Source organism: Periophthalmus magnuspinnatus, chromosome 18 (genome assembly GCF_009829125.3).
Source record: "Periophthalmus magnuspinnatus isolate fPerMag1 chromosome 18, fPerMag1.2.pri, whole genome shotgun sequence".
Taxonomy (NCBI): Eukaryota; Metazoa; Chordata; class Actinopteri; order Gobiiformes; family Gobiidae; genus Periophthalmus; species Periophthalmus magnuspinnatus.
The window spans coordinates 4,580,241-4,596,907 of NC_047143.1; the positions used below are offsets into that span (position 1 = coordinate 4,580,241).

The 16,667-nt window shown below is 37.9% G+C and overlaps 1 protein-coding gene across 2 annotated transcripts; it reads left to right on the forward strand.

Annotated features, from left to right (window-relative positions):
• Nucleotides 1–930: 930 nt before the first annotated feature.
• Nucleotides 931–16,225, forward strand: ripk3 (receptor-interacting serine-threonine kinase 3). 2 transcript variants are annotated; one of them, XM_033984133.2, is made up of 14 exons: nt 931–1,031; nt 2,730–2,859; nt 3,302–3,465; nt 3,850–4,015; nt 4,873–5,028; nt 6,010–6,155; nt 6,813–6,862; nt 7,266–7,427; nt 9,274–9,356; nt 10,294–10,357; nt 11,198–11,250; nt 12,619–12,661; nt 13,344–13,534; nt 14,796–16,225. In XM_033984133.2, exons 3-14 carry the CDS (start codon nt 3,308–3,310, stop codon nt 15,021–15,023), a joined length of 1,500 nt encoding a protein of 499 aa, XP_033840024.1. In that variant the 5' UTR covers nt 931–1,031; nt 2,730–2,859; nt 3,302–3,307; the 3' UTR covers nt 15,024–16,225. The 2 variants fall into 2 exon arrangements, with proteins under 2 accessions (XP_033840024.1, XP_055084815.1); XM_055228840.1 differs by having other exon boundaries at nt 2,684–2,859; nt 14,796–16,224.
• The last annotated feature ends 442 nt before the right edge of the window (nt 16,226–16,667 follow it).

Sequence of the window (16,667 nt, forward strand, 5' to 3'; positions counted from 1 at the left end):
AAGTTATGCACATGTAACCTATGTTGTGATTGTTCTCAGCTTTGAAAATTTACTCTATGTAACTTTTCTGGTGCTTGTCTCCATGGAGATGTTATTTCTTTGTCTGAAATAACTCACAGTAAGGCATTAAACATATCTATCTTGGTCTGTTTTATTCATAAAGCGTATTAAAACATGTATTCATACGGTGAGTGGGCTCATCTCTGCACTGATCTGACCTGTAACTTGGCGTGGTGGTGTCACCTGCTTGTCTCCATGGAAATAAATAAGTTTAATGCCATATGTTGAACCTCATAGGCAACACTGTAGAAGAAAAGTTACATACACTCCCTTTAAATTTAGTGTCACAAATAATGCAAACTTTTCTTTACCGTCACTTTTCAGTTTAGCTTTTGACCATCTGAGTCTCCCCTCCCTTCGCTCTCCGCGTTAAGCCACTCCCCCTTCAGAGCACTATCACAACACAATCAACGTGCATCCTGCATCGCACCAGGTTTGTGAAGTCGTAGCGTATTGTTTTGCATCCTGCTTTTGTATATTTGTGAAAAAATGTTGTGCGGAAGCGTGGGTGGTAAAGTCTTGTGGGTAGATTGTACTGCTAACCGTAAGGAGGGTGCGAATAGAGATCGCTAGATTACTCAAACATGAATGGATGACATAAATAACATGGAAGAAAGCTCCAAAAAGTCAGCTCTACCTCGTCTTTAACAGATTCACCATTCAAAAGATGCTATTACTTACTAAAACAATGCTCATGCTCCTTTATAAAGAGATAAAAAGCTACAAAATATAAATTATAATTATCTCGATTTGTCCACCAGGGAGATTGAGCTCTTGCGTAGTCCCCCACCAGCCAGTGTTGCAACAGTTGTACCAGGTGATGTCACATTTTACAGCGTTGTTCACATAGCTTTCTTTGACTTCCTTTTCAGATTCTGGGATGGACTTTACACGTTTCACTTCTGCTTCTGCTGCTTCTCTCTCAAAAACTATAGGAACTATCATAAAACTGAAGGCAGCTCAGAGACGCGGTGAGTTATTTGAATTTTCCTGGTTTCATTGAAATATTTGCTCATATTAATAGTCAATAGTCATTTTTGTGGCTTCCTCCTACGCTAAAAAGTACTACAGTTACTTCAAGTTGTCAATTCTTGCCAATGATAAGGGTGAGAACAATTAACCAGATTAACCAGAATGACCAGAAACAGAACTTAATTATCAGCTACTACTACTAATACTACTATATCTACTACTACTACCACAACCACAACTACAGCAATGTTTAAAAATGTACTTAAAGAGTAAAAAGTAAAAGTATTTCACACAGATTTTGAGATACTAAAGCTTCAAATGTAGTGATTTTGATAAAGATTTGTGCTGAATTATTTTTTTAAGATATTTTTATTTGTATATTTTTGTTTGGTCGAAGTATGAATGCGTTAAAAATACTGCTTTTACTTTCCAGTTCATTCGAAAAAGTAGTAGAGTAGATAGTACAGATAGTGCTCTCAAATGTAGTGAAGTAAAAGTAAAAGTAAAATGTGCCCACTTTAAAATGTACTTACGCAAAGTACAGATACCTAAAAATACAGTACTTCACTACTTTTACTTTGTTACATTCTACCACTTCTGCTACTTCTACACTTGTTACGCTCCAACTAGACTAAACATGAGCGGTTTTGACTCATATTTGTCACACTTTTTGGCACTTTCTCCACTCCACGTAATTGCAGGTCGGTGGTGTTAGAAACAAAAGTGCGGTTCCTGTGTCACTGACCCCGTTGTGGTCTGTAAAACACCTCGGCAGGTAAACATCTACAGTAATTTCACTTTAAAGCAGGCTCAGTATTGCATTGGTGAAGATGTCTTTTTCCCCTTTGAGACTAAGTGCTTAAAATGTTCAATGCTCAACAATAGTGGAATGTATAACAAAGTAAAAGTAGTACTTAAGTATACATTTTAGGTGTCTGTATTTTACTTCAATAGATTTTAAAGTGGATATTTTTTACTTTCTACTCCACTACATCTATTAACAGGACTCAAAAGTAATAGTATTTTTTGATGATGATCTGAAACCTGCTGAAAAGTCTGATAAGTTTATTTTTTACACGTTCCTAGTTTGAGCAAACAAAATATACAAATAAAAACATTGATTCAGTTGTTTCTCTTGAACAAAATTCGACACAAATCTTTAATTTTAAACATGTACTTAAGTATATATTTTCGCATGTTACTTTGCCTTTTACTTGAGTATATTTTGCTGTGGTATCTGTACTTTTACTTAAATGACACACTGATGCTCATAAGTTTAAGTTATAAGTTTGTTCCCTCATCAAAAACATATCTTTTAATCAAATCTGTTTTTTTTTATACATCTTTTACCTCTGTCACCTGCTCGTCTCCATGGCAATGTAATTACTTTGCCTTAGAAAGTTTCACTAAATGGCTTTAAAGTTAGTTTTCTTCCCTTGTATTCAATTACAGCTGTTATTGTTGCATTATACATAGCCGCTGGGCACGCTTGTCTTGACATAGACTCGTGTAATGCCATACTGTGGAACATTCCAGGCAAAGCAATCTTCATAGAGACAAGCTGGCAGCAGGAAGCAGGCCCTCCACCAGAAAAGTTACATAATATACTTTTAAAAACAACATCTTAGTAGTTTATTTGAATCTTTTTCAGTTTTCATACCTGACAGTTCGGACGGCTCACTTGTGCTCTTCCTCAGAGTGGTCACGTGATGTTGCTGTGACGTGTCCGATCAGCTGATTTAAAGACGTTTTGGTGCTCTCTTCCAACCAGTGAAGGCGGGACGACACCACCATCTGCAGTCCGACTCCTTCAGGACAGTATCCCAGGTGTGTGAGAGTAAAAAGTCCCCCATTGGGCACGTTTTCGTATTTCGATTGCCTTCTTAATCCAGTGATGATGCTTGTTGCCCTCTGTCCACATGATGTTTGCTTTGTCCCAGTGTTTGTTCCGTCCCAGTCCATAATGTAGTTCTCTCTTTTACAATAGTCAGAAATTTGACTTGATTCTGTTCTGCTTTTGTGTTTTCCTGTTTCCTTCTCACATTCTGTCCCATGCTTCTTTTTCCACGTACTATAAACCTTCCCTATTTCCTCTATGTATTTTTTATGCAGGGTATTTCATACACAACGTTACATTTATGCCCCGATCCTATGTTATCTTTTGGGTTGACAAGTAAACAAAAACAAACAAACCTTGACCTGAACGGAATGGACTAACATTTGAGTTGTAATGTAGATGACATATTTGCTGCCTTCTTTTCTCTTTCAGTGACCAATGGAGCTCATCCACTGCCCCGCCCCTATCCTGGTGGAGGAGTCCTGTCTCGAATCCTGGATGCGGATCGGCGCAGGAGGATTCGGACAGATTTACAAAGTCCGACACAAGAAACTCTGCTGCGATGTGGCTATCAAACTGCTGCACTATGACGACGGGTGAGTGTGTCAGATGTCTTCCCGTTCTTGTGTGTGTGGGATACCCTCCTATCCATCCTGTCCATTGTTTCTGTGTGTTAAATGGCCTGGTTTTACAATATACTCCAAAAATGTAATCTGCTAATTTACGAGAATAACATTTGGTGCCCTTTAATAATGATCTAAACTAATGAGAGCAGTGGGCCATGTTTGGGGGGGGGGGGGGGGGGTAGGGGAAAACTGGGATTTTTGAAGCAATGGCACCTTGAATACAGGAGAATAAAGATTACTCAAACATGCACGAGTCACTCTAAATACAGCTTTGACTGAATAAATGTGAAGTGAAACAATTATAACATGATTACAAACTCTGAAAAGTAGATTTAACCTCACATGTTTTTGCAGAAGTGGCTCTGCGTTGCTTCGGGAGCTGGACTTCATGCGTCAGAGCAGTAGTCCCTATGTGATCCATGTGCTTGGGGTCTTCAGAGGTGTGCCCCCTGCTGGTCAAATGCCGCGACTGGGCCTCGTCATGGAGTTTATGGAGAGGGGCTGCCTGGCCACGCTCCAGGTAACAAGCAAAGCACAAAAGACACGCAAAGCACAAGAGACACGCAAAGCTATTGATACTTTGCAGTAGCATCACACTGGGGGTGCTCTGCATGGATGTCAATAGCAGAATGTTCAGGAGTTACCATACCAACAGCACAAATGGGCTCACCTGCTTTACTTACACATAATTCAGATCTTTCTGGTCAGATTGTGTTAACCTCCTGAGACCCGAGCTCTTGCATGGAATGTTTTTTTTATTTTTTATTTATTTCTCTGTTATTTGATTGGGACCTGATGAGTGTAAAAATAAATAATTTTCTTTTTACATTATGACAAAAGTTATGTCCACATATGAGGATATTCATTCTACTTTTGAATGATTTTGATAGAACAAAAGAAAATCACATATGTCTTTAACTAAGTCCATCTTGAATCTAAACTATAATGTGTTTGTGTGTGTGTGTGGGTGTGTGTGTGTGTGTGTGTGTCACCTTTAAGTGACAGTTTAATGACCCCATATGTGGACGCCAGGACCTTGTACAGAAAAAAAATTGTATTGTGGCCTAGACAACCCAAAATGTGTTGTCCACATATGTACATGCCAGGTCTCAGGAGGTTAAAACAAAGATCAGATTAAAGTCTAACAGAGCCTAAGATAATGAAATGCTCTGAATGCATAAGGTAAATGAGGAATAACTTTGGACCACTGTAAACCGTTTAAAATCAATGAATGAATTAAAAAAAGATAGCAAAAATCAGGTAAAACAGCTTTAAGTTTATATGTTACAAGTAAAAAATCTGTATTGATGTAACTATAGACAGTGATGTTATGATTATATAGACTCTACTAACAGACACGGTGCTGTATTTGTCCAGCGCCATTTAGATGGCGCCCCCCCCTGGCCTCTGGTCTTCCGACTGGCTCATCAAGTCGCTCTAGGGATGAACTTCCTCCATAACCTCCAACCCCCTCTTCTGCACCTGGACCTGAAGCCGAGTAACGTGCTGCTCGACTGCTATCTTGCAGCCAAGGTACTTTTACTGTATGTTGGTAGTTAGAAGGTGATGATGTCAGACTCTCAGATGGAGGCAAGAGCCAGATTTCCCAGTTCATTACATTATATTTTGCCATGAAATATCCAAAAGGTCAATACACAAATGTTTAACCTGATACCAGTGGTTTATATGAGTAACTAGACCGATTAACTTCTTGTATTACATCAAAAAGCTGCATTTTAACAATAATCGTTTTATCTGCCCCCATCTGTATTAACTATTGTTGACCTATAGAATGTTGTGATGTCATCTGAAACTCAGCAATGCTATTTTATTTAGTTTTTTATATAATGGTAAAAATGTGTGTGACAGAAAGAGATTATTACTCAGGTTATGGGTGAAAATGATAATAATAAAATTCAGTCATAAGAATATGTTTTGAATATTCCTTGTAATTATGTTGTTAGCTTATATATTCCAAGTATATACATTAAACTGTTCTGACTTTTATTTAAGCAATTAATCAGCAATCAACACCGCACCAGAGAAGTTACATAGTGCAACTTTAATATTTGAGAGAATAAATCTGAATTTTAAACTAATCCAAGAACGATCCGAAGGTTGCAGGTTCAAATCCCACTCTTGACGTAAACATTATTAGAGCGGTCAGATCCAGTGACTCACAGGTTGGCGGTGCATTTCCAGCTTCCACAGATGAATGCTGTCATTGTGTCCTTGGGCAAGACACTTAACCCACCTCAGCCCCAGTGTCTATGTACACTGGTGTATGAATGTGTGTGTGTATAAGGGACTGGTTTGTTGATTTAAAGCGCTTTGAGTGTCTTGAAGTTGAAGTGCTATATAAAAATATGACCATTTACCAAGACTCCCATTTTAGAACATGTTTGTAGAGGTCTAAACTACAGGGCTAGCAGGTTTTACATAAGACCCTATGGAGACACATCAATCTTTATATGGTTCTTAAATATATTAAATACATTTTCTTTCTGTCTGCAGCTCACAGATTTCGGGCTGGCCAGAGTTTACCACTCAACTCGTGTTTCTAAAAAGGAAAGTTCCACTGAAGAAGGAACTCTGGGATACATGCCTCCAGAAGCCTTCGAACTGTCGTATCAACCGACCAAGAGCTCCGACATCTACAGGTACAAAACCAGGCCGGGGCAATGAAAACCGATGTATTCCATGACGTTATATTAAAACATTAATTCAATACGGTTGTGAATGACATTGACGCTTGCTCTGCTCATAGACTGTATATATAAATGGACATAGCTAAACCTCCACCACGTTCCAAATAGGAAGTGAGCATGGGTGTGCTTCTGGCTCCATCGAAACTGTCAAGATCTTCAACAGCCTCACTCCTGATTGGCTGTTTGGTTGCTATGATACTTGCTTTGTTTAACTAGAGCTGAATGTACGGGTATAGGTGATGTTACACTCACTTTGTCCACTTCTTTATACAGTCTGTGGTTCTGCTCCTTTAAAAAAAGCACTATGTAACTTTTGTAGTAGTTTGTCACTTGCTTGTCTCCATGGCGATGTTATTGCTTTGCTTGGAAAGTTTAAACATGTGGAGAGGCGACTTGTTATTCTGCGATTAAAAACACCCGTACTTAAAATTAAATGTAAGCTCGGTACGTTTAATGCCGTACAGTGGAAAATTCTGGACAAAGTAATAACTTCTCTAGTGTGACAAGCAGGTAGCGTACCCTCCACCAGAAAAGTTACACAGTTCACCTTTAAAACCTGGAGCAAAGTCACTGGTCTAACCTACATGTAATGATATTTTCTGCTTTTAGTTATGGGATTCTTCTCTGGTCCATTGTCACTGGGAGACAGCCCTATTCTCGTAAGACAAAATAATGCACATTGTATTTATTAAAAGAGTTTATTCTATAGAACTTAAACTCAGCCCGAATCTTTAAGGATATAAATACATTTGAAGTTAACAAAAATGCATTTTATAGTGTGTTTAACTGGACTTTCTCATTCATAAAGTTTGATTTGACGACAGGAATGCCGATTAATTAGACAATGTGAATGAAAGTGAATGAAGGACTTCACTGTTTGTTTGTTTAAGTCAGGAAGTGTGCGTTAGTATGCTAGTCGTTGTTATTCAAAGCTTGTGAAAAGCACTTATAAACTCATCAAGGTGAATAATTACAATGCTCTGAATGGATAAGATAACAGCAAATTGTTTAAAAATGAACTAGTCCTTTTTTCAGGTTTTAAAAGTTTTTAATTTCCGCCAGATGCCATGCCGTCCCTCGTGCGGCTCCGGATCCCTCAGGGTGATCGTCCGTCCCTGGTGGAGATCAGAGACCAGGCTGGAGGGATCGCTGGACTCACGGGACTGATCGATCTGATGGAGAAGTGCTGGAGCATGAGACCCTCGGAGAGACCCTCCTCTCAAGGTGAGCCAGAGAGTCCCAAATGGGAGGACTTTGAATGATTTCAGAGGTCATATATAGTTTCAGTACTTTTCTGTATAAATATTTAATTTTGCATGAACTCTCGTGTAGTAGTTCTTTTGTAAGTCCAGTTTTGTCAGATACATGGTCAGAGATAATTCATAGTTTTGAGATCTTTTGCCACCCCCCCTTTTTAGTGGACCAATCGATGGGCAGGACAGTCAGGACATTTCTTCCTAACAAACGAGACAAAATGGGACCTTTTGTATATAGTTTTAAATGGTTTACATCTAGATCAGAACTAGAACAAGACCACACAGTAATATTTCATTCATTAAATATATGTGTAAATTATTATTGTAGTTTTGAAACTGTTTTTGAAATTGAATCCAGTATCAAAAGTATACAGTATATTATTTGAAGTGTTTCTTTTACACGTTCAAGAATTTAAACATAAATATGAAACTATGATAAAGCATAGGGGAGTATTTCTGTTGTAGGTTTGAAAGACAAATGTTTTTATATCGTGCTTTTCCACTTTCGAGCCACTCAAAGCTTTATGTCGAGAGGTGGACACGAACTTCATCACTGGACAAACACTCTACCAACTGAGCTTCTGTCGCCCCAATAAGCATTTTCTCTTAAACTTACAGAAGGTCGGATATGGATTTTTTTCAGCCAGCACCAATATTTGTCTTGCTTGTGGTTTAAAACATGACATAGCTCACAGTCTGAAGTTGACAAATTAACGAAAAAATGTAATAAAATACATTTCATAGATATAATTGTAAAACATAACGACCATTAGCTTGATTCTATTTCCATTAGAAACAAAAAAAAAAAGTGTATTGAAATTTTACCAATAAACTATTAGCACAGCTGTATCTTCTACTTAAAGCTGCTCTATGTAACCTTTCCTGCGGGGTGTCTCCATAAAGATGTTGTTTCAGTATGGCATTAAACTCGTCTGACTTGCATTCAATTAATTACAAGTGTTTTATTGCTCAAAAAAACAGAGTGGATTCACCTTTCCACAGATCTGAACTGTACCTTGGCGTGCTTGCCTCCATGGAGATAGATGAGTTTAATGCTCTGATCTCATAATTCCAGCGAAAGCAATAACATCTCCACGGAAACAAGCAGGTAGTGGACTTCCCGTCAGAAAGCATGTATACATAAATCTTAAAAAATAGGAATTGAGCATGGACGAGCTTCAACTATGGCTCCAATTCACTTTCTATTGAAAACCACCCTTTCCTCTGTAACTACTGATGAAAATATTCCTATTCCTATACCCGCTCTACGTGAACCTGGTATTGTTATTTCTCTATTGTGTCCATAAATCTGCATATGAACAGTGATAACAGATGAATCAGGTGCCGTCTTTCCCAGAGGTCACTCCCGCTAGCGTTAGCAACAGGTTTAATTGACAGCGTTGCCAAGCGTCCGCTCCCTGCTAAACCTTTGTTGCTGGTGGGAAGAGGCGTTATCTACAACAGCCTTGCTCCAGTCCAGATAAGCTCTTTTGGTACTTGCGATTGTAATTCCAAATATGAAACTCGGCTCCAAATTCGGCCCTTAACCGTTAGCCTCGATGGGCTTCATTTGACTGGGCCCGGACGCTACAGGTAGAGTCACACTCCATTAGTCTATGATGAAGATAGATACATTTAATGCCACACTATAGAGCACTCCAGCTAAAGCAACAACATCTCCATGGAAACAAGCAGGTAGTGAACTTCCCATCAGAAAAGTTACATACAGTACATATAATTTACCAGTACAGAGATTGCAGTGTGAGTTCATATTTCAAGTTTCCAAAAATGACATTGTTGTTTGTGTCTTTCAGGCTGTACCCTGATGACGGAGGAGCTGTTCAAGTTGCACAAACATGCCGTCAACTGTGCTGTTCTTAAAGTGCTAGAAATACTGGTAAGATCCAAGCACTTACAAACTATATAAGCACATAAAAGCACAGTACAGGTTTGCAGAGGTGGGTAGTACTTTTAAAGAAATTGCACTTTTCTAGCATATGCTTTTAATCTTATTTGAGTAACATTTTTATTGAAGTAACGTCCAAGAACGATACGAAGGTTGCCGTTTCCAATCCCACTCTCGACGTAAATATCATTGGTAGAGCGGTCAGATCCAGTGACCCACAGGTTGGGTAAAACTTGAGTAAAAGTTGTGGTTCCTCTGAATCTACAAGTGACAAAAGCTTTATGTCGATAATATGAAATCATTTGAACATTTGTGTTTCTTGCACTGCTGCTTCAGATATGATTTAGTTCTATATTTTAATGTTGTTTCTTTATTGTTCTCTTTTGTTTCATTCACACACAAATCCTGCATATTTAAGCTGAGTTCTTCTCTCAAACTTAAAAACACTCTGTTCCACCTTGTGATGTCATTATGTGGTAATACAGGAAGTGCTCCACTGTGTTTTTAAACTCCACACACCTTCACTAGAATCGTGTGGATCATTTCAACCCCGGAATTGCCAAACTCTACAGAACAAAAAGTAAAATGTAGTTGTTAACTTGAAAATTACTGCTTCATGACATCACAAGGTGAAACAGAGCATTTTGAATTTGGGAAATGTTTGTTTTGGATGAGGTAACAACTTTATAACATGGTTTAAATCTTACAAGAGTTTTGGGTATTAATATAGGGCCTTTAACTTCAAATTATAAATCAGATGTTACCCCCCGATACTTACTCTTTAAGTTCCTGTTACTCTTACTTGAGTAAACTTTTTGGTTACTCTACCTACCTCTGCACTTTTGTATATTTATATCACTGCTGTCTTATCTTATGGTGCTTTAAGTGTCCTGTGTTGTTATATTTGGCTTCTGTTCCTCTTTTTCAGGATCAAACTCCCTCAGAATGTCTCAGAGACCAACTGCAGAAACTTCAAATCACTCAGAAATCAGGTCAGACATTTTATCACAAGTACTATGAATGTGTATGTTTTGCTTTTGTTATGAGGGAAAACAGGACATGGGACTCTAGGGATGCAACGATACTACCTGGAAACAACATGGATATAGGATATATGGTTCCGGGTTTTAGCTGCATAAAACTGAAACGCTGATTCTCCATGTTTAGTCCTGACTCTGGGCACCAACAGGAGGCCGGTCCCTGAAGTCCTCAGAGTGTGAGATGGTTCATGTGGGACTAACATGTGGGAGATGTTCTTTGGTGCTGGGCCATGGAGAGACTTGTTCACAAATAGAGCTGCTGTAAAGTCTTTTCTTTGAGCCACAAGAGCCAGTGCAGAGACCTGAGCACAGGATGCATGTGTGAAGTACTTCCTGGTTCGTTCAAAAGTATTCTGACTCTATGGAACAATGAATATATTTAACAGAATTGGCCCAGAAGCTTATCAGGCTGTTCTGTGGGTCTTTTGGTTACTTTTGTAAATTGTTTGTTGCCAGTGGATGTTTTTACCAATGGACTTTTTGCACCTTTCCACCCTCACTGTATTTTGATGTTCAGTCTCGGTCTCTGTTGTGGTTGGAAGTTCATAAAGTTTGTATTTCACTCATGAAAGGCTGTTCTGTTTGTGTGTGCCTGTGTCTGTCCCAGGGCAGCTATGACTACAATAGCACTGTAGAATTCTGAATGTCCAAAAAACTATTGAAAATGACATGTATTTTAATTTGTATTTATGGTCAAAGTGCCAATACTGTATTGAAATAGCAGTAAATCAGAGCTATGGTAAACACTATGCATTATACATGAATATTGTTGCTTCTTGTGGTTTCTTACAGTTAAAGAGGTAAACGATTTCTGTAACGTGCGAACAGGAAATGGCCCAGTTCAGGTAAGAGAAAAAAATATTGACTTCTATTATAATATATTCTAATGTGTTGTGTTTGTGTTTAGCTCAGAGTTGACACCTTTTGTTGTTCTTGTAATTGTTTATGTGTTAATATAAGTTCTTTTGTATGTGACTCTGTGTTGCTGTGTGAAGGTTCTATTGGTCAGTTACTGGTCTGTTTTGGAGACTGGCTCGAGTGAGTTGAGACCGCTGTTGTTTTGCTCTTATTCTGGTGTGACTCCAGTAGCTCTTCTTTTCTGCAGAATGCTAGAATATTGTTTTAAATGTTACTTTTATTAAAATGTAACTGAATTAAAATGCTTAAATTATTTCTGAAAATGCCGCTCTTGGACTGCTCATCATAATAGTCACAATGATTTGGGACATACTAATATAATTAATCATATTCAAAGCCATTATTTATGTCCTGTTCAAAGTTAACCTGCAGAGAAAGACCAGACTTATTTTCATTTATTATATCAACCTGAAAAGTTACGCGGTACATCTTTACTTTAAATCAGGGGCGTCAAACTCATTTTCACCGAGGGCCACATCAACAAAATAGTTGCTCTAAAAGGGCCAGATGTAACTGTAAGACAGTAACTAAATGTAACTAAATGTAATATAAAATAAATGCAACTACTTTTTAATCTTGCTAATTAACCGTTTCTATATTTATTACTTATTCAAGTTACAAATATTGTACATGGATTTGCATAGATATGGAAAAAAACCCTGTGTAACTGTGTATTTCCTGAGAAACTGATATTTTAAGACAGTCAGACCTTTTAATTTACCTTGCCGTGGGCCATATAAAATGACGTGGTGGGCCGCATTTGGCCCCCGGGCCTTGAGTTTGACACACGTGCTTTTTAAATAAAGCCCTGTAGCTTCAGATCTTATTGGCTAATTTGGTGATTTTTTTTTTTTTTTTTAAGCTGCTTTTGAAACGTGATAAAAGAGGAAGTATTGTGTTTCCGGTTGCAAACTACAGGGGAATTTACAGGAAAAAAGACAAAAGAACAGACTTAGCACAATTCACTTCAAATAAGCACTTTGATTTTTACAATATCTTAGTTTCATTTTATCATAAAATGTAGAACGCTAAAGTATTAATTAGGCAAATAGTTGTTATAGAGCAACAGTAGCAGTAGTAGTAGTAATAGTAGTAGCAGTAGCAGTCGTAGTAGCAAGATGGTAATGTTATATTCAGCTGTACGCCTGTGATAACCCACTAGGCGGAGCTACTATACCACTTTTGGTGTATTATAAACAGGCAAACCGGTAGACATGATTTGAGAATTTGCAAAATCCTCATCAATCAAATTTTCAGACAAGAAATTCTAACCATTTATTCTTTGTTTTTTGCAGGAAGTAGCTGGTTACATGAGCAAAGAGCAGAACAGAGAAAGAGGTAAAAATGAAATAAATAACTGATGCCATAACCTCAGAGGGCGGGGCCTGTATAACTCTATAGGAGATTTACTGTTTTTGAACTTGTTAACCTTATGACTTGTGCTTTTCACAATATTAGACTTTGGCGTGTAGTAATGTGTTTAACAATTTCCCTTTTAAAGATGTTGAAAGTTGTGTCAGTTTTTGTTTCATGTGGATAGTCCCAGTAATTAAAGAGATATTAACCATAAACCAGGTCAACACATTTGTAATCTGACAGTTAAACAGCAAACTCCACCATAAAACCCTCACTTGTGCCCCAGCTCAGCGTTAAAGGTGCGCTATGTTGTGACTTTGCTTATAATATTCCACAGTATGGCAGTAAACACATTTATTTTGTATTATTCAAGGGGTTTATTGCTCAAAATTCCCTTGAAAAACAGGCATTCTTACTGTGAGTGGGATTGCGTCTCCACAGATTTTACCTGTAACTTGGCCTGGTGATGTTATTTGTTTGCTTCCGTGGAGTTTGATACTGTTAATGCCATATTAGGGAACATTCCAGGTAATGTAATAACATTTTCATAGACACAAGCAAGTGATGGACGCGTTACAACAAAGGTTACACAGTGGACCTTTAAACTATAGGTCTTTTTATAATGTCGATGTGAATTTTGATATGATTTTTTTTACTTTTTCAGATGAGCCGGTGCCTTTCGCTGTCCCTGTGAGTGATGAGAAACTGAGTTGTTCTCCGAGCCCAAAATCCTCATCTGTGAAACCGATAAAAGCGTGCATGCCTCCTCCTCTTACTCCCTCCTCATCCTCCTCTTCACCCAAACACACACACCCTCGGATGAACTTGCTCTCAAACGGCTCCTCACAATATAAGGTCAGTCTATTGTTCTAAATAATAAGTTTGTCATTTTGACAGTAGAGGGCGCTAAGACAAAACAATTCTTCCTTCAACATCCATATTCACATCCCAGAATATTTATACATGGGCAAAGATTGTGATTGTATTGACTTAGTACTTATAAAAACATGTTTAAAGCCACAGTGTGTAACTTTCTGAAGGTGGAACATAACCTCCATGATTCTATGGAAATAGAAAATGTAAACCATACTTCGTAACATTCTCCATGAAGATAAATATGTTTTATTCCACACTGTGGAATATTATAGCCAAAGTAACAATAGTTCCATGGAAAAAAGCAGCAGAATGCCCTCCTCCAGGCCAAACAAGAGTCAGGTTTGAGGAGATGCAAGTCCGCTCACAGTAAGACCACATGTTTTTCAGTGAGTAAACACAACCAAATTACTTGCATTTTATTTTGTCTATATTTTGGCTAAAAGGTTAACATAACATACTGTGGCTTTAATGTCCTTCAAAAAGTTTAAATATTCAGTCATTTCAAAGCTCTGATCACTGCATGCTGATCAAGACACTTTACCACCTTGGTGTGTGTGTGTTGGAGGGGCTAATGGCGCAGATTAGCAGCCTCATTTTTATCAGTCTGCTTCAGGGCAGCTGTGGCTACAGAAATATCTTATTATCACAGAAGAGTGAATACTGTCCAATGGCTAATGTACGATTAGTGTGCAAAAGCATTTGGAGCAACATTATATAAGACTAATCGGTTACACTTATTTACCTTAATTACTTAATCACCTTAAATGAGCAAAGACTTCATTAATAGCAAACAAATAGATAAACAAATAAAGAAATTATTAAGAATGATTCAGGCTTAGTAACTTGTGTTTATTGCCAGGGTATTAATCAAGCCTGAATCATTCTTAATAGACTAATTGTTCATTATAAATTAAATATTTCTTCATAGTTTTTAAAGAAGGGATTTTAGTGATCTCTCCCAGGCCCTATTCAAACCCTCCTTACGGTCAGGAGTACGAGCCTGTACAAGGCTCCACCCACAAGCCTACCTCATCCATGCTCCTGCACGGCAGTTCTCCATAAATATGCAAAAACATTATTCAAAACTGTGCACAGCAACTGCACAAACCTGATGCGATGTGCAGTAGTTTCATTAGCAGAACACACACTGATTCTGTTCTGTGTTGCTGACTAATGCATGATCATTTATTGTTATTAAAAAATGATATAAAAATAAATATGTTTTTTTTTTTTTATCCAGCGTCAGTTCTCGAGCCCGGACTCCCTGCCCACCCATCACCCGCAGCGCCCTCCACCTTACCTAAACATTCATTGCAATAATGTAACAGGACTCGTGGTGGGAGACAACAACTACATGCACATCGAAGGTCTCATCCAATCAGAGCGCAGACGCCACCCAACAGCGCCCTCTAGGGTTGATCTGCCGCCACAGCGCAGCGGGAAAAACAGAAAGGGAGGAGTGGGATGAGGACCAGTAAAAACTATGGGCTCAAATGTTATTTTGGACAGAAAGGAGAAAAAAGCAGAAAGGTTGCATTCACATTCTAGACTTTGATGATGTAATAATTTCAGATATAATGTGAGATTTATTGTTTTTGAAAAAAATATCCAAACTTATGATCCACAAATGTTGAACCTTATCTTTATTTGTTGGCTCCACAAACTTGTCATATTAATCTTATGGCTCTAAATCCTTTCAAATGACAACAATCACGTCTTCGGGGTTGAATAATGGCACCATTTTATCAGGCTACTGTGAAAGAATAATTTCACTTTTGTTTATTTATACTGACAGAGAAGACATTGAACTTTGCGTCAGTTTTTGTTACATGTGGATAGGCCCAGTAATTAGAGATATTCACTATAAACCAGGTCAACACATCTTCAATCTGACAGTTAAACAGCAAACTCCACTACAGAATTCACTGTACCCCATAAAGTCCATTCACCTTCACTATTATGAATATTTAAAGGTACCGTGTAACTTTTATGGCTACTCAAATGAACCAGGCAAGAGGTTTTATTCTACATTCATGTGGTCCTCGGGAACTCGGGTTCTGAGATGAGATGTCACGGTTCCGATTTGTCTGCAATCATGCACTTTTATCTCAGAAAGTCAGGATTTTGATGTCACCAATAATAAAATGTCTGACGTTGCTCATTGACAGCGTTTAACAGAGCTAAGTGGTAAGATTTCAAAAGCCAAACGTTAACTTTTTATTTTATTATGGCTAACAATAGTTAATGCTACATCTGAGACTGTTACGGTAGTGTACGGCAGCAAAATCCTAAATATAATCATGTTTAGCCAAAGAGCTCAAATGTTTAAATTGAAAAATCAGCTGAATTTCATCACATCAGTTGACGCCAGGTGTGGAAATCGGGCAGATGGCTCCACGTTGTTTTTCTGACTTATGTGATTGTTCCTGTGTATTTTTCATCACGGAAACAACATTTTCCCGAGTTCCCAAGGACAACATGAATTGTTCAAGGACACAACAGTAGCATGCACTAATGGAAGCAGGAATTGAATCACCAATAGCTTTTGTTTACATTGTTATTTAAATTGCTCTTTTCACACTGCTGTTTTAGACATACACAGATCCTCATAAAACAGTTTGAAAACCTTGTTGTTATCTGAAGATGATGTCAATAAAGTATCCTCCTTTTAATTGTTGTGATTCTTATTGTTCGTTGTTTGAAGCTTATTAACATTCCTGTCACAGTCTTTTCTCAATTTTCATAAATAAATATTTGTTTCCTGAAAATAGTAGTTAAATAGTAAATTAATGGTTAAATTAATCCAAATCCAAATTTCAAATCTCACTTTTCATTGGATAACGCTGTGGAGACTCTCTCTCCTATTGGATTACACAGCTGTCAATCACATCTGTTCGTAAAAGGGGCGGGACTCCGGAAAAAGTTTGGCTGCTGCGGTAAATTTAGTTTAATTTATACAGAAATACTTGACCATATGCTTTGATTTAAGCTTAAAAGTTGGATAAAGTAAGGCTCAGCACTGCATTTTAGTAGTTTGTGGACAAAATATTGGGTCGTGGATTTAAAAAACGTTGAAATAAGAAAGATATGCGCGGCTAACGTTCAATTCTTC